General features: G+C 43.0%; 1 protein-coding gene across 2 annotated transcripts in view; it reads left to right on the plus strand.

Annotated features, from left to right (window-relative positions):
• SLC44A1 (solute carrier family 44 member 1) overlaps positions 1–27,775 on the plus strand; it is an 82,571-nt gene that overhangs the window by 17,461 nt on the left and 37,335 nt on the right. For both annotated transcript variants that reach the window (XM_083718897.1, XM_083718896.1), the window contains exons 2-4: positions 10,675–10,764; positions 12,891–13,033; positions 21,095–21,231. In XM_083718897.1, coding sequence (XP_083575023.1) covers positions 10,675–10,764; positions 12,891–13,033; positions 21,095–21,231 — 370 coding nt within the window. The remainder of the gene's footprint in view (positions 1–10,674; positions 10,765–12,890; positions 13,034–21,094; positions 21,232–27,775) is intronic.

Consider the following 27,775-nt stretch of genomic DNA (forward strand, 5'->3'; position numbering starts at 1 on the left):
CTTTTTGCCAAGAGGCCATTGTAGAGGCGGCATTGGGGGGATGCTGCTGAAGAGGAGGCCCCCAAGGACACACCACAGCTGTTGCTGCCAATGCGGTGGTGGTGGCAGCGGCAGCAGGCAATGTCCCTGTGGATCCCACTCCCTGAGGTGGTCACCTCACCTTGTCTCATGAGTGGGCCGGCCTTGTTCAGGGATGGAGAAGGCACACCTAGTACAGTGGTACCTCGGGTTACATACGCTTCAGGTTACAGACTCCGCTAACCCAGAAATAGTGCTTCAGGTTAAGAATCTTGCTTCAGGATGAGAACAGAAATCGTGCTCTGGCGGCGCAGCAGCAGCAGCAGGAGACCCCATTAGCGAAAGTGGTGCTTCAGGTTAAGAACAGTTTCAGGTTAAGTACGGACCTCCGGAACGAATTAAGTACTTAACCCGAGGTACCACTGTACTGTATGCACATCCCCCTCCTCAATTTGAGCCTCATGTACTGAGAAGGCTCATCTCTAGGTCATTTTGTGTTATGCCTTCATTTTGTGTCTATCACTGTTTGAGTCATACAGCCTTGCTACTGTTATCTAATCTCCTACCTGAGATTTTTTGCATTTTTACACTTTAGCTCCGGTGTTGGGTTACTAAAAGGCAGTCTGAGTCCAGCTTTCTGGTCTAGTTGATAAAACTGTTGTGCTTTTGTATTTATTATACATTCTGAAGCATCGGCCTTTTTTTTTATTGGAACATGTTTCTTCAGATTGCTTGGGAGCGTGAGGAAAGGTTCAGTGTATAAAGTGTCTGTCTTTTCTAGTAATGTTTCCCACGGGACAGCAGAACTTTGGGAGCCCTGGGTGTAGAAATCTTAGTTTGCCTTGTCAGTCTTCTTTCCAGTGCGTTTGGTTTTGCTCCAATCCATTCTGTGTTACTGAAAAGGCTAATTCTTTGGGGAATTATTGCAGTCAGTTGCATAGTAATTGGTGGATTCTTGGAACAGCTAGAGAGTACTCTTAAAATATAAGGGAAATTTTCACTCCCTCTTTCAAAGGAAGGGGAGGTTGGTCTACAAAAGTATTAATGGAAAAGGCATTTTATACACAGATATTGTTATCTTCTTTCTCACTGTTTGAAGAATCCAAGGCTAATTCTTGAAGAAAATGACTTTTCTCCCAGGAACTACCCTACCACAAAACATGCTTGAATTATATTTAAACTTTGACAGCCCTCCTTATTTATCATCTAAATGTTACTTGCTGTTAAAAGTTGTTTATATTCTGTTCCACCCTATGGTTTTTTCCCTTCTTCCTATGTGTGTCCCACTAATTCTCCTATGTGTGTCCCACTAATTTCCACACTGACTTCTGTCCTTCATGCATATTTGGGACACAATTCTTGAGTCTTTGCAGGGAGAGGGAAACATTAGCAGCATCTTTGGCTACAGTAATGGTTATCCAAAATCCTAGCTCCGTTCTTTACTATGCAGTTTCAGTAATTTGAGGTGAGGTGCTAGTCTATTTTATTCCCCTGTAGTATCTACATTTGGGGGCCAATAAGTCCTTTGCTTTCGTTGATGATGAGAATGATTCTTACCTTGTATAACTTGAGAACAAGCAACTTTCAAAGTGATGTTTTAAGAACTTTGCCCTGTATGCTCTCCTTCTGACTCGCCCCAGGTGTTTATCAGAGGAAAACAAATAAAAGGAAAACTAAAAATATATTGGCACGCTTTGTGCTATATATTCCAGTATGCAGAATAACTGTGAGAGCAAGCATCTGTGCTGAGAACCATGTTGCTATTTTCCTTTTCCTTTCCTTTTGCATAAGAACCGTTCCTATTTCGGATACATTTGCTGAGAACAAAGACAAGTAATCCTACTGTAAATCCAGTGGCTAAAATGCAGTTCACACTGCTCTTAAAACTCTGGAGAATGGGGAATACATCAGTCACAAGAGTGTGTCTGCATGTGCGGCTGGTGTATGATCTTGGCATTCAGCAGAGAAAGGTAGAGAGCCATTAAGATTAAGAACCCACAAGACAGAGTTTCAATTTCGCACTTCATTCATATTTTATTTTAAATACTTATATCTCGTATAATTACAGAAGTTCTCAAAGTGGCTTACAACATTTAGCAATGATGAAAATAGAAGTCCGTGTCTCTCATGGGGCAGGGATTCCTCACCTGGGCTGCCGGTTATGAGGTTTACAGCTGTTGGCAGCAGATGCAAGAGTCACAAGGAAAACGGTGTTTTCAAGTCTCCCCTGGCCCAATTTCCAGATGTTTCACACGCTGCTCTGCTTCTGAACCTCTGGGCCATATCAAGCAGCAGACAGAAGAGTCATCATAATAGGATGGCACTTCTACACCTGGACTGCTGCTGATGTCTCTTGTGGCTCCCCCAGCATGTTTTTGTCACCGTGATAGCAATGTTCAGTGTATCAAATGGGTTATTGCAGTCACCTGTCTTTCCTCCAGACACCACAGGGGCTCACAAGCAATTTCAGTGACCACCTGTATTTCCGTGCTCCTGCATGGCTGTATTAAAAAAAAGTATCAGTGGGAATGAGATGAATGATTCTGCAGCAACTTTCTCCAGCTTGGTGCCCTTCAGAAATTTTGGGCTACAAATCTTACCATCCTTGAACCGTTGGCCATGCTGACTGGCACACACATAAAGGGTTTTAAAGCTTTATTTTTCTAGACCTTTTCATTGTAAAATCATAAATTAACGTTGCTTATGGTGCTAATACCTATTTCAAAATGTGTGTGTGTGTATTATACTCTCTCTCTATACACACACACACACTATATATATATATATATATATATATATATATATATGGCATTTTATCTGGCAACTTTGCTTCCTCATCAGTTGCCATAGACACGGTCTCTACATTGGAATTGTTTACATACTGTTTTCGTTCATTTACTTCCCTAGTTACTGTATTGCCTGAGCCAGTCTACAGAAAGCTTTGTCTGTTTTGAAAAACTAGATGATCGATTGGCGGTGTTTAGCTACATTTTGTTTCCTTTGTTTAGCTCACTTATGTTTCTGACTTCCTTAGTTGTGTTTATAGTTAGATATGGCAGCCAAAAGACATGCCTAATAATGTAAACTGATAGAATCCAATAGAATTGTAACCTATATTTACCATATATTGCATCTACGCCTTTGGTCTTCCCCCATTTTGCTGCTACTGTTCCCTTGTTCTTTTCAATTTTGGTGAATTTTGGCCAGCTAACAGTGGCAAGCAGTTATAGGACTAAACAGGACGGTACCATAGCATGGTTCTCTTTAACTGCAATTAGTGCTGTCTCCATGTGTCCAGCAGTATATATCCTTGTTACTTTACAGCATATCCAGGGCTAAAGCCCTGGATATGCACACACTCTCAGTTGGTGCAGTACCAACCACCTTCTATTGTCCGGGCCAACAAGGGTCTGTTTAGAATGCTGCTTGCTAGAGACCTGTCAGGAGTAAGCATGGACCAGTGGTACCAAATAGTATGGGAAACAGCCCTACTGGAAAAATTAACTAATAAACTGAAACTGACACGGGGACAAACAGAAGAAGACACCTTCACCCTGGTATGGCTCCCCTTTATCACATACACAGCCCAACAGGACAATGACAATAATCCACCAACAGCATACAAATCAATATGGCTAACCTGATCCAAAACACCCACCCACCCCACTCACACACGAAAACAAAGATCACCACAGCCAATCACAAACAAACAATCACACCCTAGGCCAACCCCAAACTCTCTCACCACCAAAGGAACACAAGTGAACAACACAAACACGCTGACACCAAACTCTACATACATTAAGCATAATAGAAACACCACCACCTGACCCCACCCCCATCCATCTTCCCTCCCTCCACCGCCTTTCTTTTTGCTTTTTTTCCCTTCTCCCCCTAATGCCTCAACAAATGAAACGGATTTGTAAAAATGTTACATGGGGGGGAAAAAATACGAGGCATTACACTTCTGTAAAACAAGAAAATCCTAAATAAAATATTAAAAAAAAAGAATGCTGCTTGCTATGGTCTAATGCTGCTTCTGATTGGCTCGAGCAAAACTCATGAGATTTCGCCAGGAAGTACATATATACAGGGGAAAAGTTTCGATCATCATCATCAAGCATATTATACAATATAACTTCAGTTTCCCCCCTCATGGTAATGCACACCCTCCAACATTTCTCCAATGAAAATAGAGATGTCCTATTTAGCAACAACAACAATATTTTTACTATTTATACCCCACCCATCTGACTGGGTTGCCCCAACCACTCTGGGCAGCTTCCAACATATAAAAAAAACCTAAAGGTTTTTAAAAAATTCATTTCCTATACAGGGCTGCCTTCAGATAGCTTGGGGTTTCATAACTCCATACCCTCCAACATTTATCCAATGAAAATGAGAGACCCGGCAGTTTCTGTAAATCTGGGACTGGAAAATAGGGACACTTTGAGGGGTGTGGGTAGTGGGTTTGTCCCCCTGGATCTCCAGGCCATAACAAAATGTTCACCCCACCCCATGCTTGGGTCCTGAATACTTTTGAAGGGAAAACGTTTCACTGTGGCAACTGGCAGGGCAAAGTATAGTGCTTATTCTGGTCTGTGCTGAGAGGAGAGGCTGAAATCACTTTGGGCAGCTGGCCAGGCTTGTCAGCTGCGGCTTTATGGTGCTTCAGTAACGAAGGGGCAAAATGAGCTGCTGCAGAGCGTGTAATAATAATACTTGGATTAAAACGATGTGTTGTTCATAAATGAAATATTAAAATTGCTGGAATGAGCATAGTTTTAAGCCGGGAAGTATTTTTGTGTTTATTGCACACACGATTTCATTTCAGCACTTCTGATGTCTCGGGGAGTAAAGGGAATAGTGGTTAAATAGCTTGGATTAGCAGGGTTATCTGCAGTCTTAATCATGCTGGTGCAGGGGGGGGGTATAGCAATAAGGCTTAATGTGACGCAACGTTGAAAATCATGGGTGTGGATTTAATTCATCCATGTGACCTTTCAACCACCTGTTAGAACCACACCTATTTCCCCCCCTTTGAAAGTGAGCTGTTCTCAATGGACGAAGCAATGAAGCGGATTACACAGGGGTAACTGCGAGTGATTGCTTGGACTGCCAAATCCCTTTCCAGCTTTTCCATTCATTGGCTTTAAAAAAATCCTATTACATGATTGCATTTGCAGGTGGAATGCACAAGAGAATGGAAAGCCTTTGATTTTATTATTATTGTTTTTGTTATTGCTTTCTACCTTTGGAGGAATTGCCATATGAATTTCGAAACACTCCTTTTTTTTTTTTTAGTAGGAATGTTGTGAGACTTCGCACATCAGTCAGTTTCCAGGGCGGTAGCTGGGCTCGTTGCAACTGGCCAGGCTGTGTGCAAAATAATAAATGGACACAAACCTGACATTGGAAATGGCAATAGAAAACAGTAGCAGTAGGACATCTAAGCCTACTGCAATTGTTACTGACGGAACAAAAGGAGCGTGAAAGGGAAACCCCATCATGAAACTGCTGAATTGCAACTTGATTTCAATTATCTTTACTGGGATCCCAACAGAGACAATAGTTTCCTGTTGTGAAGGGTCACTGTGCTTATTTTGCTTATGTTTAAGCTCAGCTTGAACTGCCGCAGTTTTACATTTCATTTCCATTTAACTTCAGCTATCACATTCCACACACCCCTTACGCTCATTTGGATATATTCCTGCCAGCCAAGCATTACGCTTCATGCATATGATAAGTGGATGCTAGCCCATGAAAGCTTACGTCCTGGTAAGGTGTCGTAAGGTTCTTTCTTTTCAGAAAACTAAATGGCTTCAGATGCAGAGAATAGCAGTGAATAATAATAATAACAATAACAACAATAATAATAAATTTATTATTTATACCCCGCCCATCTGGCTGAGTTTCCTCAGCCACTCTGGGCGGCTCCCAATCAAGTGTTAAAAACAGTACAGCGTTAAATATTTAAAAAATCCCTGAACAGGGCTGCCTTCAGATGTCTTTTAAAGATAGGATAGTTGCTTATTTCCTTCACATCTGAAGGGAGGGTGTTCCATAGGGTGGGCGCCACTATTGAGAAGGCCCTCTGTCTGGTTCCCTGTAACTCACTTCTCACAATGAGGGAACCGCCAGAAGGCCCTCGGCGCTGGATCTCATTGTCTGGGCTGAATGATGGGGGTGGAGACGCTCCTTCAGGTATACAGGACCGAGGCTGTTTAGGGTTTTAAAGGTCAGCACAGTGTTGAATGTACAGTGGCAACATTCAACACAAAGAATAGTGCAGAAGATAGGTTCAAAAATGGCTAAAACCTAAATATTAAGCTTCTATAGTACTCAGGTTATAAAAAGGTGGGGTTTCAGTGAGGATATGTTCATTGTTGTAGCTGCTTAGCTATGCCCATGGGAGCCAATTCATAGGGGTCGAGGTCCCTTCGGTCCTCCCAATAAAATATTTGAGAGGGCTGCCCCCCACCCCAGGTTGATGGGCATTGCCATTCAAATGATGTGCATGCATTGAATATTATATTCAAGTTGGCACCCCTGGCTACACCCTTCTCCGTGATACCCTATTCCATCCCTTCTCCTGACTGGCTTTCCACCTCACCCGAACCCAATAGTTAGTTTCCCATCCCCACTGAGCACACTCTGTCCTTGTTAGGCTGTTTTGGGTTCCCCCACTTCCTTAGGGTTTGTTCCCCTAAATATGTTTTGGCACTTCCTGCAAACATGGGTGTTGTCTTCTCCCCTTTCCCCGTCCCCCCCATGAGCCTGATGATACCTCCCCTCTGTGGCTGAGTAGTGCTGTTTAGACTGCATAAGCAAAGGCATTTCTAAACCAAGGAAATACCGTATTTTTCGCTCTGTAGGACGCACCTTGTTTTAGAGGGGGAGAACAAGAAGAAAAAAATCTCCCCCTCTCTGCTCAGCACCCCTTCAGCAAAGCAGCAGGAGAAACTGAGCCCCTTCCATTTCTCCTCCTGCTTCGCTGAAGGGGCGCTGCGCAGCTCTCCCTCTCTGCTGAAGCCAGGAGAGTCTTGCTCTCCTGGCTTCAGCAAAAGGAGCCCGAAGCCTCCGGAGCGCAGTGCAAGTTCCCGCTGTGCTCCAGAGACATCAGGTTCCTTTCGCTGAAGCCGGGAGAGTCTTGCTCTCCCGGCTTCAGCGAAAGCAACGCGAAGCCTCCGGAGCATGGAGGGAGCGTTCCCTCTGCGTTTTGGAGGCTTCGCGTTGCTATCGCTGAAGCCAAGGAGCCTGCACTCGCTCCATAGGACGCACACACATTTCATCTTAAGTTTTGGAGGGGAAAATGTGCGTCCTATAGAGCGAAAAATACGGTAGATGGAAAATGTGGGCTGCCCAGTCTTAAATGCAATGGTGTTCCAAGAAGCCAGGAGCCCTGTGGACCATATTCTTGTTCCCTATTGCCCGTACCATTGTGCCATAGTATGTGAAGAGAACTTCAGCATTTTAAGCTGGGCAGCAGACATTGCTAGCCAGAATCCTCCTGAATGTTCAAGGCAGATGATGAAGAGCCAGCCCTGCTCCACTTCTGCTAGTTTTAGATCTCCTTGAGCTCGTTTTGCCTGTTTGTTTCTTCCCTGTATTACTACCTTGACCTGCTCTTTCCCTCTTGGTCTGCCCATGTATTACAAATTCTACACCTGCCAGTCTCCTCTGCTCAGGCCACCTGAAGCCTTTCTGATTGCAGCACCGCATCTTGTAACACACAGAAAAATGTGGAGTGGCTCTGATCCCAAAGGCTGCACTTTACAAAGAACAGGTTTGACAAGTTCCTTCCTCTGGGGGGCTTCCAATCTAAATATAGACACAAGGGAAACAATAGAGGGCAGAATGGAGATAGGGGTAAACTAGAAAAAACCTACGAGTATTTTGTTTAAGCAGTTACAGAAGAACATTGGGGCTAGGGGATCACCTTGCAGAAAACAATGATGGAGTCAGGGCTTCTTTTCAGCCAGAACTCACTGGAACTCAGTTCTGGCACCTCTCAGGTTTGCACCATTGCCATTATAAGAGAACAGGGGCAGAGTTCATGGTGAGTTCCAGCACCTCTTTTTCTAGAAAAAGAAAAGTGGTGGAGCTGGTAATTGGACAGGAGGAATCATGGTCAACATGAAATGGCTGTGTACAGAATAAGGAGGAAAAAATGAATCAAAGAGCATTTGCTTTTTCAGAGTCATGCTTTTGAAACTGCTTTGCAAAATGCCGTGGCTTATTGCCCAGGATACAGTCAGCAGAGCAGAGCAAGCTGAAGTTCACTCGGCATAAATCTAGTGTAATAGGCTATTGCTGCAGTTCACATTGAGGCCACGTTTGTCAGGTGCATTGTATGATGAGTATATATTAAGAATTAGCATGCACTGGTTGGAGTAGGATTTGCATGTTTACTGGTTCTCACAGACCTGGAGCTAGCTGGACTACCTTCTTTCCTTAACACGGAGAGAGAAATTAGTCCTTCTACTGCACATCCCCTGGCGCTGTCAGCTACCACCATGGCTGGGGAAGGAACTTGCCTTCTCCCTTCCTCGCCCCCATTCTGTCAGCACCTGCTGATCAGAGGATCTTGCACACGCAGCGTCTGCTGATAAAGAAACAGCGTCAGGAAAATATGTGGGGTAAGAAATGTCAGTTTTTAATCAAACCTCTTGACAACTTAGCTATAATCTGCATGCACACTTTTCATTTGGCTTACATCTAGCATGTGGTTCTCCAATTAGTAAAGGATTTTAGTGTGTGTGTGGATGTATGTGCACATGGCATGCATGGATAAATAGAAGACAGGTGGTCATGAAAATGAAAGCCTCTTAAGGAGCTTGTTAGCCAGCAGGTCTCTGGGCAGGAGGATAAAGTGCTTGTGATTAATTGAAACGGGTCTGGAGTTCGAATTCCAGCTCACCTATTGACTCTTTGCTAGTTGATCTGGATGTGCAAATTTTGAACATGCTTATCATTTGGGGTTCCTTTGAAGTGCTCCCCTTACTTATGTCCCCGAAGCATGTTTTAAGAAACAGTTTAGAACTTCGTTGTGAGTGTTGCTTAGGAGGAAGCAAAGAGGAAACATTTGAGTCGTCAGAAGAATTTAAAATGCAGTTCAAACAAGATGGCTGGTTGGTGCAACCTTTGCGTCTGGAGTGTGGTCGCTAACAAACTCAGTTTCTCCATTTGTAGCACAGTAATAATGATCCCTTGCTTTGTGATGGTGGATGAAGTATTGCTACTTGTCTAGAGCCTCATACAGTTGACTATAAATCTAAATGAGCCTTAATGGAGAATTTCTAGCTACCAGAAACAGTAGCTTTGCACTCACTGAGCACCTGCCACAGATTCAGACAAAGTTTGAGTATTATCTTGTCTTATTATACCTTCTCAATTTCACTTTCCTGTTAAAGATAGGTACCTTAAAATCATCAAGTGGCCCAATCTAAATAGTGTGGATTGTTTTCAATCTCACCCCTTTAAGCTTTGGCCTCCTTTGTTCTGGCTCACCAAAATTGCAAAGCCACCCCTGTCCTCATCTTCAGCAATGAAAAACGATTCCTTTTATTAGTTGTATGTCTCTTTTTGTCTCTATTGCAGCTAATCCTGCCTGTAGTGTTCAGACTGAGGAGTTTGTGAATAGCTTATTTGTTTATCCCTCTTGTAAAGAAGATTACTGTATGTACAGAGGCTGTGGAGGGATGCTGAAATTACTAAAGTCTTGATTGACCAGGCTGGTTTCCCATTTTCTGCTCCAGCCAGGGATACAGAAACGATGTCTTTCATCCCTGCCTTCTTTCCCCTTGCCCTTTTGGTAGGTTCTTGCTGGAGTGCCTTGACTAGATAACTTCCCACCAAATTCAGTTCTGCTCTTTTAAAAAGCACAGTGATGAAATATTGGAAGTTCTACCTAAGGGTGTATGACATGGTAGGGTATTTACCTTGCACAAAAATCTTGCCCAGGTCACATGTTTCAGAATGCGAGTTTGATGATGGTATAGCCTTGACCTTAGTTTTCATGCATCTTCAGGTAAGGATGTGATGCTGAAGAATTGATGTATACGTGTTTGAAAATTAATGTATGTCCATGGCTGTGTTCACATTGAATATTTCTACAAGAATAAATACATTAGGGTTTCACTACTAATGCATAGCTGATTGATCACTGATATGCTTATTGTACCATGTGTAAAAAGAACATTTGCAGATCAGATAGCTAGTTACATTTTGTTGATGATCAGATGCCGTGTGATCAAATGATTCACAAAAGGGATCAAAAACAGATGTAAAAAATAATAATTTCTAGCACAGCTTCACAATCTGTTTTTTATTCCCATCAGGTGGTACACACGCATGTCTGAATTAGTGTCCGGCTGTTGAACTATTTGCACTGGTGGTTTTATTGCTGCTCCTGACAGTGATAAAAAGCATAGGAATTAATTTCCAGCTGTTCTGGGACGTTGAAGCCTAGAAGTGTTGGAGCCCACCCAACAGGAGGTCTGCAGTAGAATAACCAGTGATAGACTCAGTGTCTGAGAATATTATTTAAGTTGCATTTTTTTATTTCGCGCAGAACAGTCTGACTCTGACTAGTCTTGCATAACCTTTCTCTTTTCTCCATCCTCTTTTTCTCCTTGTCCCGTCCAAAAATACTAGAGCTCCAAGCGAGAGTGGAAGCCCCTGGAGGATCGCAGCTGCACAGATATCCCATGGCTGTTGCTGTTCATTCTCTTTTGCGTCGGCATGGTAAGTAACACAGCTCTAAAGGGGAATCAGCGCAGGACTTTTTTTAAGGAACTCCTTGTCGAAACCTTTATTTAGGGTGCAGGGTTGTGTGTGTGTGTGTGTGTGTGTGTGTGTGTGTGATGTTAAATGGCTGTGATAAAATACTAATGTGACTGGCTTCAGCGCAACTCTGAGATCAGTGTATTTTGTGCATTAGAAATTACACAACAGTTCCTCTTCTGCCAACACACCTCTTATTGTAGAATGCTGACCTACTTATCTGAACACTGCTTTAAAACATGCTGGCACCAACAATTCCTTTTTTAAAAAAATTCTCAACCTTTCATTGAACTATAATTTGCTTTTGTTTTTCAGAACTTTTTGACTGCCTTTCTTTAAGACCTTAAGGCAGTTGCATACATTAAAATACAACATTAAAACCACATACTGAAATTAAGTACCGTATTTTTCTCTCTATAAGACGCACCAGACGACAAGACCTAGTTTTTGGAGGAGGAAAACAAGAAAAAAATATATTCTGACTCTCAGAAGCCAGAACAGCAAGAGGGATCACTGCGCAGTGAAAGCAGCAGTCCCTCTTGCTGTTCTGGCTTCTGGGATAGCTGCGCAGCCTGCATTCGCTCCATAAGACGCACACACATTTCCCCTTACTTTTTAGGAGGGAAAAAGTGAGCCTTATAGAGCAAAAAATACGGTACTACATCCAGCACCGTTGCAATACAATTGCCCTCTCCTTACCATCACACCAAAGTTAACACTTGAATACTAAAAGCCTGGGGGAATACACTGTGGTATTCACTTGTCAGTGCAAGAATTTCTTCCTCTCCCCATTTGTGCCCTGCAGGCTTCCCAAATCTGCTCCAGAGCATTGAGGGAACTCCAAGAGCAGAATTTTGGGGCGTGCAGGGGCAGTAGTTGGGGGACAATGTTCCATTGTGCAAGTGGAAATCCTTGTGCCTTAGTATTCTGCTGGATTCCACCCAAAAGTAGTGGAAGAATATTGCCAGATGAGTCCTAGAGACTTTTCAGTTATTCTCGTGTGATCACATAGAGCAGTGTTTCCCAAACCTAGGTCTCCAGCTGTTGTTGTTTTTTTACTACATTTCCCATCATTCCTGACCATTGGTCCTGCTAGCTAGGGACATAGCTATCAACGTTTCCCTTTTTTAAGGGAAATTCCCTTATTCTGAATAGGATTCCTCGCAAGAAAGGGAAAATTTGACAGCTATGGCTAGGGATGATGGGAGTTGTAGTCCAAAAACCTCTGGAGACCCAAGTTTGGGGAAACACCGGCTCAGAAGAAGCTCCTTTTCAGCACTCTTAATTTTTCCCTTCCTAATAGAAGGCACGTGGAACAGAGTCTTTCCAGTAGTGAGGTGGTCCCCCTCAAGGGATGTAAAGTGTTAAGAGGTTTAAGTACGATCCCCAGCACCTTGAATTGGACCAAGAAGCTAAATGGCAGCAAGTGCTGAGAATCGGCATAACACGATTTCTCTGCCTGTTGTACCTGTCAATAGGCCAGCAGCTGCATTCTGCACTAGCTGCTGCTTCAGTAGCACCTTCGGGGGCTTAGCCTCATACAGAGTGCAATGGGTCAGCCCCATATCATGTGCCTGTAGCCCAGCCTGAAAATCCCTAGGGCATGGGCACCACTAGTGCAAGATGTTTATCCTAAAGGAAGGGTCACAGCCAGCTGTATTATATATGACTTACAATGTGTACTGCTGGTCTCCACCATTACCTGAACTTCTGAAAGCAACCCTGTTTTTAAAACTCATGCAGTTCACAAACCTATTTTAGGAAGTTTGTGACAACTCAGAGCAAGATGCATCTAGATTTCTTATGCATCAGATTCACTCTCTCTCTCAACACAGAGTTTTAATTTGACCGCCTTTATGTAACTGGTATATATTCATACTTCACATGATGTTACAGAGGTTTTTTTTTTGGGGGGGACACTTTTCCTTTTTAAAAGATCCTGAAATAAGGATGAAAGCGAGACAGGAGTAATTTTTGTTTTATATATCTCTGCGGGGAACATATCCGAAAGCTGCTGTTAAAAAGAATGGTCTTTTTTAATACAGTTTGCCATGGAAAGCTTTCGTTCTCATCTCATTTCTTCCCAGGGTCTTATTTGTGGCTTTTCAATAGCTACCGGAGCAGCTGCAAGATTGGTTTCAGGATATGATAGCTACGGAAATATCTGTGGACAGAAGAATATAAAAATAGATGGAATAGACAACAGTGGCTTAGACCTCACAAAAAAGAAGTGAGTAATGGGGTCCAATTACTGCTACAGTTGTTTCATTAACTGATGGAATATAGTTTTCTTTCATTTTGGCTGTGGGTGGCAAGATTAGGGAGAACATTAATGCATTTCTTACTCTAAGTGTGGACACCATAGTTTTATGTCAAGTGATCACTTTCTCATGAACACTTCTTGTACCTGGGTACTTGTGCATCCTTAATGTGTTCCTGGCTTTCATACTTGTGAACCACGTACTCCAAAATTTCAAGTTAGAATCCCTTTGATGCTTCTGTGTGTTTAGATAGTGCTGAGTTCTTAGTACCTCTCCAGGGTTTCCTGAACTACTTACAAAAATTATGTTTTTGTAATTCTCTTCTGTTGTGGAGAATTCATATGAATATATACGCTACACACTATTTTAGCACTTATATTATTGATATACCAGTATAGTCTTCGCCAAAGGAATTGTTTTCTGTGAAGTACTGACATGGGGTTGAAATTTTTCTGTGAAGTTCATTAGTTCATTAGTAACAGTGAATGGATACCAGTTGCAAATGTGATGTTAAGTAAGGCAATTTCAAAGGCGTTGGTTTTACTAAATATATGTAAAATAAACATGCTAAATCAGATTACTCTCTTGGACATCACAACAAATTTCTGATGCAAACTGAACATATCCCCATTTAAAAATAATTTAGCAATGTGAACAACAAACAACACTTTTCTAAAATAAGAGCTGTAAAACAAAAAATTGACTTTTCATAATAATAACAACATATGCAATAACTGATTTGGTGTTTAGACAATATAACCAAATTGAACATTTTCTGATGTACCTAAAGGCAACTTTTCTAATTCAAGCTTTTCTAAAGACCCATATCACTGCTGAAAGTGCAGCGAATTCTCTGTTTCTTACCTGACTACAGTTCAGTGAGGATAGATAATGACCATTAATCAGCTTGTTCTCAAAGCTACCAGCATGAGTTTGACCAAACTGCGGGAGGCAGTGGAAGACAGGAGTGCCTGGCGTGTTCTGGTCCATGGGGTCACGAAGAGTCGGACATGACTAACCAACAACAAATCAGCTTGAGCTTGTGCTGTAGAAAAGCCCTTAGATGTTTTAGTATTGTGGGAGCTTTGGAATATATTTTCAGAGTTATGTGATGCAAGGCAGAGTTTATGTAGCTCAGAAACATTTAAAGGGCTCTGGGATAGCTGAAGTGCATGTATGTGGACCTTTGAGGAACAATACTTAAGAATGACCTAAGTCCTTTCCATTGCAAATGTGAAGGACATCCTATTGAAAATCAAACAATAGAGATGATGCAAAGGAACAGGGATAGGTATTGGACCTAGGCTGGTCGCTAGAACTGAGAGTGTGTGCATATCCAGGGCTTTAGCCCTGGATATGCTGTAAAGTAACAAGGATATATACTGTTGCACACATGGGAGACAGCATTAATTGCAGTCAAAGAGAACCATACTATGGTACCTTCCTGTTTAGTCCTGTAACTGCTTGCCATTGTTAGCTGGCCAAAAGTCACCCAAAATGAAAAGAATAAGGGAACAACAGCAGCAAAATGGGGAAGGCCAAAGGTGTGGATGCAATATACGGTAAAGATAGGTTATAATTCAGTTGGATTCTATCAGTTTCCATTATTAGGCATGTCTTTTGGCTTTCCTCCTTTCTCTAAAATTCAGAGTCCTTTGAAAAGTAAAATATATATTCAGTGAACGAGAAAATGAAATTTGATAGAAGCCATGCAGGCATTGACGCAGAAAGCAATGACGCTTGGAAGAAACAAGATTTGTCTCTATGACTTTCTGAAATTTCTTCTTGCGCTACCTTTTGTTCTGGCATAATGTGTGGTAACAGAATTCAACCCCTTTTCGACTTCAGTCACGTTTCAGTGCAGTGACAATATGGCTACGCTGGCTTTTCCCCTGTGTGCAGTTCAGATGTTGAAAGCGAGACACGGAGCAAACGGTGCAGAAGTAATAAAAACTACCACTTTTTGAAAAGCTACAAAGAACCTGATTCTTGACTCTGTCTTCAGCCTAACAAAATGGGGTTTTCATGGTCTGAGGTGTTTGAGCCTTCAGACCAGGTCGCGCTGCGCCTCCCCACTGTCCCCCGAGCTTGTGGGGCTGGCGGCGGGGAGAAGCGCGCTTTTCACTGCAAACCAGGTCGGGGAACCGAAGCCCAGGGCGCGCTGTGCAGAGCGCCCCATGCTTCGGGCTGCAGGCTGCTGCCCGCAAGCCTTGCGAGCCTGCGGATAGCTTCCTGAAGCCTGGAGAGCGAGAGGGGTCGGTGCGAAAGCCTGCATTCGCCCCATAGGACGCACTTCATTTTTGGAGGGGGAAAAGTGCGTCCTATAGGGCGAAAAATACGGTATTTGTTAATGTTAACAACTGACTGGACTCCGTGTGTACCTGTGAGAAACGGGTTGGTGGCAGCGAAGAAAGCAATGACAGTGGTGGCACAGGGTCAATAGACCGTCAAACGTCCGGGGGCCCTGTGTGATCGCCACAGCTACCTTCCAACCATGCAAAAGCCATGCAACCCCACCCAACAGCTGCAGGTAAGCAGGAGACATTATCCCAGCTCATTGGCACAAAAGCCCCCGAGGGGGACACAGATCAGGGCTTTTTAGGGGGGGTGGCCTGAGAATAGGGTGTGACCTGGGGTGTGTGACCTGGGGAGAGGGGCGTGGCCTAGGGTGAGTACCATGAGAAATCTGGAGGGTCACTTTCTGCTTGTGGACTAGAGGCTCCCTACTTTGAGCTTGTTTAATTTATATTCGGGGACCCATCTCGAAAGACAAGTACTAGTCACTTCTTACCAAATTATTTATGCTTTATATCAGTCATCACCTTTCCATGGAACACACAACCTTTTGGCCTATAGGAAATAAAATGTGCTCCATAAAACAGTACTAGCAATTACTACACTATATATTTCCTTGAGATTGCCACAAAAAGTTCTCCGTCTGCTCAGCAGCTGACGTAGCAGATGGTTTTATTGCAAGATTTTTATCGTACAGATTTTTTTTCATATTCTTCCTTTTTTGGTCCAAATGTTTATTAAAAATCTGTTTTTTTTTAAATGTCATCTTTTCCATCCATAAAAAATGCTTATTTCTTAAAGAGATGGAAACATTACATGTAACCGAAGACGGGCAGCAAAAAGGCCACAACTTTTTTTTGCTAGTTTCTTGACTTGCTTCCCACTATCCCTGGATGTAAAATAGTTTGATGGGTAGAATTTTTCCATTTCAGAAAATGTAATGATTCAGAACATCTAGTGAATTTGAAACACAGGAAGCTTATTTTCCTTCTCAAAAATAAACGAAAAAGGTTTCTGCCTGATAACTCTTCTAATTCCATTTTAAACTTAAGTATAACCCACCCACCCCCTTGGACCAACTTGGTGCCTTCCAGATGTTTTTGAACTACAACTTCCATCATTCCAGGCTGGTTGGGGTTGATAGGGATTGGACTCCAACATCTGAAGAGCATCATTTAAGGCAAGGCTGCTTTGGACAATCTCCTCTTCCAATACCCTGGGAGATCATAAGGACTGTTCCCTATTGCCTTCCTCGTCCCTTCAGATACCCTAGAATATGTGAAACTGATATGCAATTTGTTTCCAAGAGAGCTAGTGTAACACAGAGGCAACGAGTGTCATGGATGGCTTGTGAGCTAGGAAAATCCCTAGTGGTTTAAATGGCTTTAGGCAACAGTACTGATTTTTCAGCTTCACCCCCCTCTTATCTAACAATATGGTCCCATATGAGCAATTTTTAAAATCTGGTGATGTAAAAACTTGGTTTTGCCAAGTTTACCCTATTTTTTGCTCTATAAGACTCACTTTTTCCCTCCTAAAAAGTAAGGGGGAATGTGGGTGCATCTTATGGAGCGAATGCAGGCTGCGCAGCTATCACAGAAGCCAGAACAGCAAGAGGGATTGCTGCTTTCACTGCACAGCAATCCCTCTTGCTGTTCTGGCTTCTAATATTCAGATTTTTTTTTTCTTGTTTTCCTCCTCCAAAAACTAGGTGCGTCTTGTGGTCTGCTGTGTCTTATAGAGCGAAAAATACGGCACTTTCAGTTTCAAAGACTCTTGGCTTAGTTTTACATGCAAACCAAGAATCCCAATTTAAAAGGAACTATTGTTAACTGCTAAAGAAGCAAGCTTGTTTAGCAGCTGACTAGTGTTTGTTTTGAACCAGGATTCCTGGTTTGCAGATAACACTAAGCCAAGATTCTGCGAAAGTAACTCCCCAGAAAGTAACTCCCCAGAAGACCTTTTCCTGTCCATGCAGAAGGATAGAAGAGGAGATGCATGCAAGCCCCACACTTCACTCTTGCTGACTGAGACTTGTCTGCGAAATGCTAAATCAAGGCTTAGCGATGCGTGCAAAGCAGCCGTTATATGACCACGCTTGCCTCTGGAATTGTCCTGAGACTCTAATCGAGCATACTGTTTGGTGTTTCTGCGCCATGCTCATTTGACAGTATAGAGCTGTCTAGAGGAATTGCAGAAAATCAATGAAATCGGAAAACCTAGGGAGCATGTACCTTAAAGCTCAGATTCAAGACGGACTTGGTCACTGCAGTCGTGCTCCCGACTTAAAATAGACAATGTTTCTGTGTTTCTGTAAAATTAAGGAATGTTAGAAGGATGCTGGAATGAAGTTATGTGGTTTTAGCAGTAATGCTATAAAGGGTTAAGTAATAATGGATTGTCAACAGGTCAGAATGTAAAGTTATAATATATTAAGATAAATTAGTACGATAAAAATAAGGATGGAAAGGACTTGCTGAAACAACTATTGAACTAGAATACAAAAAAGGGAGGTGTGAGGAGGTCAGGGAAACAAGCAAATGAAAGACAAGACATGGAAAGACAGATTTGTTTTTAATTGTTTCTAGTTTTTGTATTTTGTATTTTCTGTTTTTCTTTTTCTTTTTTTCTTTTTGTAATTTTTTGAAACTTTAATAAATATTATTTTAAAAAAATTTAAAAAAATAGGCAAGCTCTTAAATCGTTAATGTGGAAAAGTTTTTGATTCCTGATTTGTATGCGCATAAGGCATACTTTCCCAGTAGCATGACCATAATACTAGTGAAGGAGCTAAAGAACTCTTTCCCCAAATCTTGGTTAGCCTTGTCCATATTTAACGAAATGCTGCACAGTAAATTTGTGCTTTAAAAGGAAAGCTCTGCAATCAAATTGCGCCATGTTTGCAGGTGACAGATATCTGTGGGACAGATACTACAATTGCAAAGGAAATAAATGATCAGGTGCAGTGATATAGGACTGGGGGTTGGTTTAACAAGGTGGTCCATATTTTCATACCAAGCGGGCCACTTTGACACGGAACCCATGAGCTACATTGCAGCAGCGCAGGTAACGAGGCCCAAAATTGACACCCCCACTCCGGCCCTCATGCTACCTCCCCAAAGCTGTCTAAGCAAGGCTCTGGGGCAGGCATCCCCAAACTCGGCTCTCCATCTGTTTTGGGATTACAATTCCCATAATCCCTGACCACTGGTCCTGTTAGCTAGGGATGATGGGAGTTGTAGTCCCAAAACAGCTGGAGCGTCGAGTTTGGGGATGCCTGCTCTGGGGCTTTCAGAAGGAGGTGTGAGGCTGTGAGGAGGTCCTAGAGCCCTCCCATCTCCTTCCCAATGCTGCGAAAGTGCTAACTAGACTGGGAAGAAGCTGGGAGGACTCTAGGACCCTCTCAGAGCCTTCACGCCTCCTTCCCAAAGCCCAGCGCCTCACTTACCTGGCTTTGGGAAATCAGCACGAGGGCTGCATGGTGTGGGTATGGGTGGGTGTCAAATGCTGCTGAAGGCCACCAAAGAAGTCCTTGAGGGCCGCACATTGGACCCCTCTGGTTTAGATAATGCCCCTGGATCCCAACCGAGCCTGTGGTAGTAGCAGAGGGAATTCAAGATTATTTGGCTCTGGCCAAATCTGTTAAGCATCTTCTCTGCACATGTAAAGAAGTTGGTGCAGAACAAATGTGTTTCCATAGAGACAACTGGAAATGCTTTTGGGAGAACGGTACATGTGCCCTTTCTCACCTCAACTGGTTAGGTGCCACTCATCCTAGGAAGGAGAATAATAGGCCAGGAATGAGTGTAGCTGAACCTGGACACAAAAAAAAGGAGACATGGAAGCTTAACTTTCTCTGTGGGCTGAATGCATAGCTCAGGGTTCGGAGGCCTCCCTGGAAACCAAAGGGAGCCAAGATCTGTTGGAGTTTTGATGCTCTGAGTCCCTCCATCCTATGCCCGGGTCGAAACATGTGTGAATAATACCATATAGTCTAATGATAACTAAGGGCTTGCCACATTTTACACACTTCTGGTGATAAAAAAAAGAAGTACACACACAGATTCAGAAAGACAGTTTTCTGCCTTGGTTCACAAGCTTTTATCTGGGCATATTTATTCTATCAAGGAAAATACATGCACTATTTTATAGATCCAAATGAATGCCAGTTGACATTGGGTTCTGGCACTTACTGCTGGTTTCACAAAACTTGTTAAACGACGGAAATCACACAGTTCTCTAAGATAAGTTATTTTAAGCTATTGTCGGGGGGGGGGGGGTGAATCAGGTACCCAAAGTTATCTTTCCAAAAAATGTGCTGAAGTTGCCCATTGAATTACAAACCATTCATGTGGAAAATCTATTTAAAATAAGAAGCTGTTTTCCGTAATGCTTATCCATTGGAACACATTGGGATCTCTGTTTTGCTTTCAAGTTACCAATATAATTTTACTAATTGACTTTTGCTTGGTATTTTAATGGGAGGTGGGCGGTGAGGTGGGATAGCTGGGATCATCCTGAAGACATCAATGTGGAGTAAACACTCAGTGCTTACATTGTGACTTCAATTACAAAGGATAGATGGAGCTGTGTGTGACGGCACCACTTTAATGTGCTAGAGATCAATCTGTAACTGTGAACAATCGATTGCAGCAAGTTGCTACTTTTCTGTATCACATTTCAAGCTTCCCTGCTACAGTATCTGGTGAATCATTCTCTACACTTGGCACTTGCTGAGTACATTCTCAGAAAAATGAAAAGCATTTAGGATATAATTATGGTCAGCTTCAGGTGTTGTGTGGCTGCCAGATTTTGTTGCTGAATATCCTATTGGCTATTATATATATTATTATATATTGGCTAATATCCTATTGGCTGCCAGATTTTGTTGCTGAATATCCTATATGGGACGCGGGTGGCACTGTGGGTTAAACCACAGAGCCTAGAACTTGCCGATCAGAAGGTCGGTGGTTCGAATCCCCAGGACGGGGTGTGCTCCCGTTCGGTCCCTGCTCCTGCCAACCTAGCAGTTCGAAAGCACGCCAAGTGCAAGTAGATAAATAGTTACCGCTCCAGCGGGAAGGTAAAAGGCGTTTCCGTGCGCTGCTCTGGTTCACCAGAAGTGGCTTAGTCATGCTGGCCACATGACCTGGAAGCTGTACGCCGGCTCCCTCGGCCAATAAAGCGAGATGAGCGTCCCAACCCCAGAGTTGGCCACGACTGGACCTAATGGTCAGGGGTCCCTTTACCTTTGCCTATCCTATTGGTATGCCCTGAAATAAACTTTTAAAGTATGATGTTCTTTTAAAATGTAACTAGAAATGCCACACACATCCCATTGCCCCCTGAGAGCCCAAGGAGGAATGAGAGATAATGGTGTACTTTAGCAGATGAAATGTAAGTTGCTAACAGTGCCTTATTTCCATATATTATCTCTTTGCCTTTTGGTGATGGTTTATATAGCCAGACATGCATCCGTCATTGGGAAGGGGCTGCACTTCATCTTATGAAGATTTTAGTGCCATTTCAAAAGGAAAGGGGGCGGGGGGAAGCCACTACTAAATTCTGGGTGAACAGTGTACTTCTGAAAGGGAAAGGTTACAAGTTTTAAAATGAAGAAAGTTTGTTTAGCGATTTGGGAGTTTCCTTACCGGTAGAATATCTCTAGATAGAAATCCTTTTTAAGTCTGTTTTTGATCCATTCTGAATGTTTCGGGGCGTGTGTTTTCTTAAAGGTACGTGTTCTTTTTGGAGCCATGCAATGTAGATCTGGTGAAACGGAAGATCAAGTCCATCGCTCTTTGCGTATCAGCATGTCCACGCAAGGAGTTGAAAACCCTGGCTGATGTTCAGAATTTTGCAGAGACTAATGGTAAGGCAAAAAAACTAACGATAATGGTAAAAAAATGGTAAAAAAAACTAATGGTAAGGCAAAAAAAACAGCATCAGTGCTGTATCGATTTCTGCTCAGAGGGCTATAATACTGTCTTCTCAGGGACGCAGGTGGCGCTGTGGGTTAAAGCCTCAGCGCCTAGGACTTGCCGATCGAAAGGTCGGCGGTTCGAATCCCTGCGGCGGGGTGCGCTCCCGCTGCTCGGTCCCAGCGCCTGCCAACCTAGCAGTTCAAAAGCACCTCCAGGTGCAAGTAGATAAATAGGGACCGCTTACCAGCGGGAAGGTAAACGGCGTTTCCGTGTGCGGCTCTGGCTCGCCAGAGCAGCGATGTCACGCTGGCCACGTGACCCGGAAGTATCTCCGGACAGCGCTGGCCCCTGGTCTCTTGAGTGAGATGGGTGCACAACCCCAGAGTCTGTCAAGACTGGCCCGTACGGGCAGGGGTACCTTTACCTTTACCTATAATACTGTCTTAGTACAGTCGAACCTCTACTTACCACTGCCTCTTCTTACAGTCGTTGCAAGTCGCGACCGTGGCAAACCCAGCAGTAACCGGTGGGTTTGCCGCCGTTTGCGCATGCACAGGAGTGAGCAATCGCCACCCGTACCTGCACACAATGGCGCCTTTCCCAACGACCCGTTTCGACCTCCGAAACGGATTATGGTCGCAAATAGAGGTTCCACGGTATTTTAACTGTCCCTTTAAAACTTTTGTATGTTTTATAGTACAGTTGTGAATTTTTGTCAGTTTTATTGCTTTATCTTTTTGTAAACCCCTCTAAGGTTGGTTGTTGTTTCTTACAAGCCAGCAGTGTAGAAATTTTCATGGAATAAATTAATCAGAGAGCATGTTTTTTTTAAAAAAGCAAACAAAGTGGTCCACTATCTAAGAAGAGGTTTTTCTGCTTCTCCAAGTTCCTGCTATAATGTGTGTGCATGATTACAGGCTACTGTAATGCACTGTATGTGGGCCCACCCTTGTATCTGGTTTGGAAGCTGTAGTTAGTGCAAAATGCAGCTGCTAGGATGCTTTGTGAGACATTTGTGAAAAGTGCACATATTACACTGGTGTTGATAGAACTGCACTGATTACCTATTAGAGGGGTGGCCAACTACCAAGAGACTGCAATCTACTTACAGAATTAAAAACTGGCAGTGATCTACCCCTGTTTTGGGGGGGGGGGTTCAAAGTTGTTGACCTTTTTTTAGGGAGGAGGAAAGCCCTAATTTTATTTTTAGGCTGGGGAAAACAACAGCTTCACTGAATGAACTCCATCTTCCATTCTGCAAATCTTGCAAGATTCCATTTTACCAATGCTAAGGAAAGGGACCCAGCGATCGACCGCGATTTCCCAAAACCTCACCAGTAGATCGCGATCGACCTGTTGGAAATCCCTGGACTGTTAGATCCTCAGGCTACATTCCTGTTCCTTCAGGGGGACACAACCTATCCCAAACAGGCTCTCTCCCTAGTTCCTGCATCTTTTTTATGTTATGAACCATTCTGAGATCTACAGGAATAGGGAGGTGTACAGATGGTGATGCTAGTCTCCCCTGATTCAGGAGATGCCCAGGCCTCTGTGAGAATAATCATGTTCTGCTAGCCCCAAACCAGTATTTCTGACTCTGTGTGACAAATGAACAATATTAATATTTTGCTGAAAAATGCTTCTTTAATAATGTGATATTCCCATTTCTCTTCTTATTTTAAAAAGCTTCCCCTTCCCTCAGAGTTCTGCTCTCCTCTGCCAGCCCTCTCAGGTTTTTAAATTAGCATTAGCACGTTAATCCTAAACCAAGGCATTGGATTTTATCAGAAAAGACACACTAATCTCTCTTCACTTTGTGTGACCTTGCGGGGGCAACTGCTTGTGTTTGAAGTAAGCGTACCAGAAAGCAGATGCAAACCACTGGGTGCATTGAACGTGTTGATAAAGTAATCAAGAAAAATGGAATTTCACTGAAAGATTTCCTACGGACATTATTGTTAGGGGAGACTTAGTTAAGTTTTCATAATTAAAATACTTTGGAATCTGATTTATTTAACTGGAAACATTTTGACTGCCTTGTAGAAATGGGAAAATTTCTGGTTTAGGGTTTGTAATTGAGTTTTTTCAGACTTTCTGCTTAATAGATAGGTACAATAAATTGTGGGCCATTATGCTTTGGTGCAACATGAAGGAAGCCTGTGCTTGAGTAGTCTCTTCTCTCTCCTTCCCTTGCATACCCTGTTTTCTTCCCTCACTTCTGTTTAAGTAGCAAATCATGCTTTCAGTTACATTCAAACCAGGCAAATATGGTTTGTGCAAACCATTGTCTGCCCACAATCCAGGTCCGCAAACCAGGATTGAAACAAACCATTTTTTCCATTTCAGAGAAAATGACAAAACAAGGGTTTGTGAAGAACTACAAAGGAAGTGCAGAAATCACTGCACATGAGGGAAGGAGGCCACATGTGAACCCAAGTCTTAGGACTTCATTCTAGGGACAATTTAACTTGAAATAAGGCCTTGTCTATGCATTAGGTTCCTGGCAGAAATCTCAGTCAATGCATATTAACTACCCTCACCCTTTATCACAGGGAGGAAGTAATTCAACAGATGGGTTGTACCATACTCATTTGACAGCAATGATTTTTGATCCTGGTTTGGACAAACTATGGTTTGGTGAGAACCAGGAAGTAAGTGCAGAAATCACAGTGTGCAGGGTGGGGCAGCGGAATGCATCAGCCTGACACTTAGACAAGTGACACAAACCTTTTATGATGAATGCATTTAATAAGAAAGGAAAACCTGGACTTATTAAATACAGGGATTTTCAATTAGCTGGGCTAACAAAAGACAAGTTGAGAAGTTTCTCATCTCCCACAGCTTATACTGTATTTTTCGCTCTATAAGACGCACCAGACCACAAGATGAACCTAGTTTTTGGAGGAGGAAAACAAGAAAAAAAAATATTCTGAATCTCAGAAGGCAGAACAGCAAGAGGGATCGCTACACAGTGAAAACAGCAATCCCTATTGCTGTTGTGGCTTCTGGGATAGCTGTGCTGCCTGCATTCCCTCCATAAGACGCACACACATTTCCCCTTACTTTTTAGGAGGGAAAAAGTGAGTCTTATAGAGCAAAAAATACGGTAATCATAACCAATCATTCAACACTTAATTTATTATGTTACTAACAGTAGTGAAGAAGGATTCTCTCTGCCCTGTGGTATTGGAATGTTAAAAATATGTAGCCATGTTGACTTCTAAAAAAATGAGCTGTTGTGGCTTCAGCAATTTTCCCACCAGTGGAGACTGGAAAGGAATGAATTGCATCTTTGACTCATTTAGCTGCAGAGCCACCTTTAAGGTTTCTTTGTGACCTAAGATAGTTTGAAACTTTCAGTGGGAGTTGTGAGAATCAGTCTTAAGGGACACGTCTACATATCCCATGCTTCTGGTTTACTGAAAATCCTTTAGAGATGTTAAGATATGCTACCAACCTAAGTAAGTGAGTCGTATTTTTCTCTAGAAAAAATGATTACAGAGCCTTCTGGTTTAAGAAGAGAGAGGCTTAAATCTATGCTAGATTCAGTACGGCATTATCTAGACCTGAGTATCCCAAGGTGAACAACAGTTGCATTTTAATTAATTTTAACTTGTCAAATTTAATCAAAGCCAATCAAATTTAATATCAGAGCCAAGAAATTGTCACCGAAGGCAATTCTTAGTACCAACTCAGTCCTAGGCATGGTGTTATTTAAAGCAAACCCTGCTAATTTCTGCCATATTTTCTCATAAGTACCATATTTTTCCATGTATAAGATGACCTCTATTTTTTTTTAAATCAAAAACGAAGAAGTTACTCAAAATTGTTGAGCTTTCTGCAGGGCACCAATGCTGCCCGCTGAGTGAAGCAGAAGCTTTCACGGCAGCCGTGGGAAGATCAAGGAAATACCGTTTGTTCCATGTATAGGATGATCCCCAATTTTTGGCTAACAAAATTTAGCAAAAAGCATTGTCTTATACACTGAAAAATACGGTAAGTGTGAATGGGGTCGTTGCTTAGGAGAAGTAGTCAAAGGTGCTATGGGGAAAAACGGCTTCTTGTAACCTTTGGATTTTTGCCAGATGGCATGTAGCCCCAAGCTGTCATTTCAACAGAAATGCAATTTTGAGAAGTTGTAATGGATACATAAGATGTTTTGGTTTGATATTTCACGGTTCAGTGGTATTGTGTGGGGGTCTTCTTCAGCGTCCGTCGTAATAGCCTAGGACTGTCTGTATGTGTCAGTGCTGTCATGTACATTTATAGAGACAATATAAAAAGACTTTGTGGGGGAAAGAAACTTGAAACAATGTGCTTTGCTGCTGAGAGTGGCGGTACCTTTTCTTAATGGATCATGTTTACATCAGCGACTGCCCATCACAAAGTGAACGAAAAACACTTTTGAGCACATTTTAGGTCCAGTAAAAATGTACAGAGGGATTGTCAAGAAGTGGGAGAAATTGGACTGTTTCTTATACTAAAACGCTCAACCTGCAGGTGCTTTTTGATGACTTGAAGATCACAAACCTTGCAAAGATTTTTCATACACTTTCCTGTTATTTTTGATACTCTCCTCCCTCCACCCTGATTCTCTGTGTCTTGGTAGCTAGGGTTTAGGGTCTTTACCTGGTCAAAAAAGGATTTCTTTGCAGTATTCTGGTTCAACTTTTGTCTGGTGTAATTTAAAAAATAAATCTCTGTATTAACCTCTGTTGTGAAGCTAGTTTTTGAGTCAGGAGTTTGACAACTGTGGAGTAATTCCAAAGGAATCTGTGATCATGTAAAAAGAAGGAAATGTCGGCATGTGATGACAATTCCCTCATTCCTTCTTGGTAAAGCTTTGTTGTGAATATGCTTCAGCAGAGTTGGATCACTGTAAGAAGAGGAATTTAAATAACTATGTATTGTCCAATAATTCTTAAAATATGAATATGAACAATCTGTTCATTTCAATGAAGCTTCACCATGGAAGAATGATGGAGAAGAGCTTCTGTTTGGTAAGTCTTGTGTAAACTCGTGTGCGGTCAGTAGCAAGGACCATGTTTCTGGGAACCAGGGGTTTTATCAAGATTCTTCCAGAAAAATATCAGCAACGGCAAAAATTAAGTTGTCCACCATAACCAATCTTCGACCAAAATGCACAGGTCATGGAGAAGGGTGGGTTTGCTTTAGGTTGTCCTCTTTGTAGCCCCAGAAAGTCTGGTAGGTCCCGCAAATGGAGACTGCACCCCAGTAAGTGCCTCGGAATCTAGTGGCATAGCGTGGGTTACCAGTGCCCGGGGCCACATGGATTGGGGGGGGGGGGGGGATGAGAGGAAGCAAAACTGTAGGCATGCACATTCAACAGCCTAACGGTGTTTGCGTCACCCAGGAGATTGCAGCCGCAGAGATAAGAAGAGCCACTCTGTTGTCAGGAGAGGTCACTTCCTAGAGAAGCCATTTTCAACGGAGCCAGGAAGCATGCAGTTGTATTGAGGCAGCACTGGGTGTTGAAAAATTTTGCACCCCAAACAATTTTGTGCCCAGGGCAACTGCCCCTGTGGCCACCCCCACACTATGCCACTGTCTGAATCACCTGTAGTGTGCAGGGTTTCGGTGTAGTGGTTCCTGCACTGATAAATACTGTATTTTTTGCTCTATAAGATGCACTTTTCCCCTCCTAAAAAGCAAGGGGAAATGTGTGTGCGTCTTATGGAGCGAATGCAGGCGGGAGGTTCTGCTCAGTGCTCCCTTTAAAGAGCCGCATGGAGCATGTGTGCTGCTCTTGGGGGCTTTTCCCTGAGGAGGGAGAAGGGCTGCCCTTCTCCCTCCTCGGGGAAAAGCCCCCAAGAGCCGCACACACAATCCGAAAGCTCTTTAAAGGGAGCGTGGCTCTTGGGGGAGCCTTAGCCGTGCACAGCCTCTCGCGGGCAGTGGGAGCCTTCATCCCCTGCCCGGGAGAGGCTGTGCGCAGCCAAGCAAGAAGCCAGGACAGCCAGCGGGATCGCTGCGCAGCTGTCCTGGCTTCTGCGATTCAGAATTCCCCCCCCCCCCTTGTTTTCCTCTTCCAAAAATTAGGTGGGTCTTATGGTCTGGTGTGTCTTATAGAGCGAAAAATACAGTAGCTACAGAACGGGTTTCCAAAAGGTCACGGAGTTTGAAATCCACTTCTCTTGAGCGGTTGCTGGAGAGTCCAAAGAGTTCAGTGGAAATGCGAAGGTTTGAGAACTGCCAGGGCAACAAGCTCTGAATGTGCAAATAGATTGTGCCATCCCCGTTTCTTCCCCACAGAGACCTTGCTGCTCAGGGAAGCCTTTTCAGCGGCTTTCTTGCAACCCAGAAACAGAACTGCCTCCAGATAGACACAGTAGGCCTAGGGGCTCTGCAGCTGATAAAAGGGAGCACACTTAAAATGTACAGTGATAAAAAAATCTGATCTACTGTGAGCTCTGCGGCATGAATGTTTAATGCCCTTCTGCCATTCCTACTTATAACTTGTCACCCCTTGAT

The sequence above is a fragment of the Podarcis gaigeae genome (assembly GCF_964106915.1).
Source record: "Podarcis gaigeae genome assembly, chromosome: 17".
Taxonomy (NCBI): Eukaryota; Metazoa; Chordata; class Lepidosauria; order Squamata; family Lacertidae; genus Podarcis; species Podarcis gaigeae.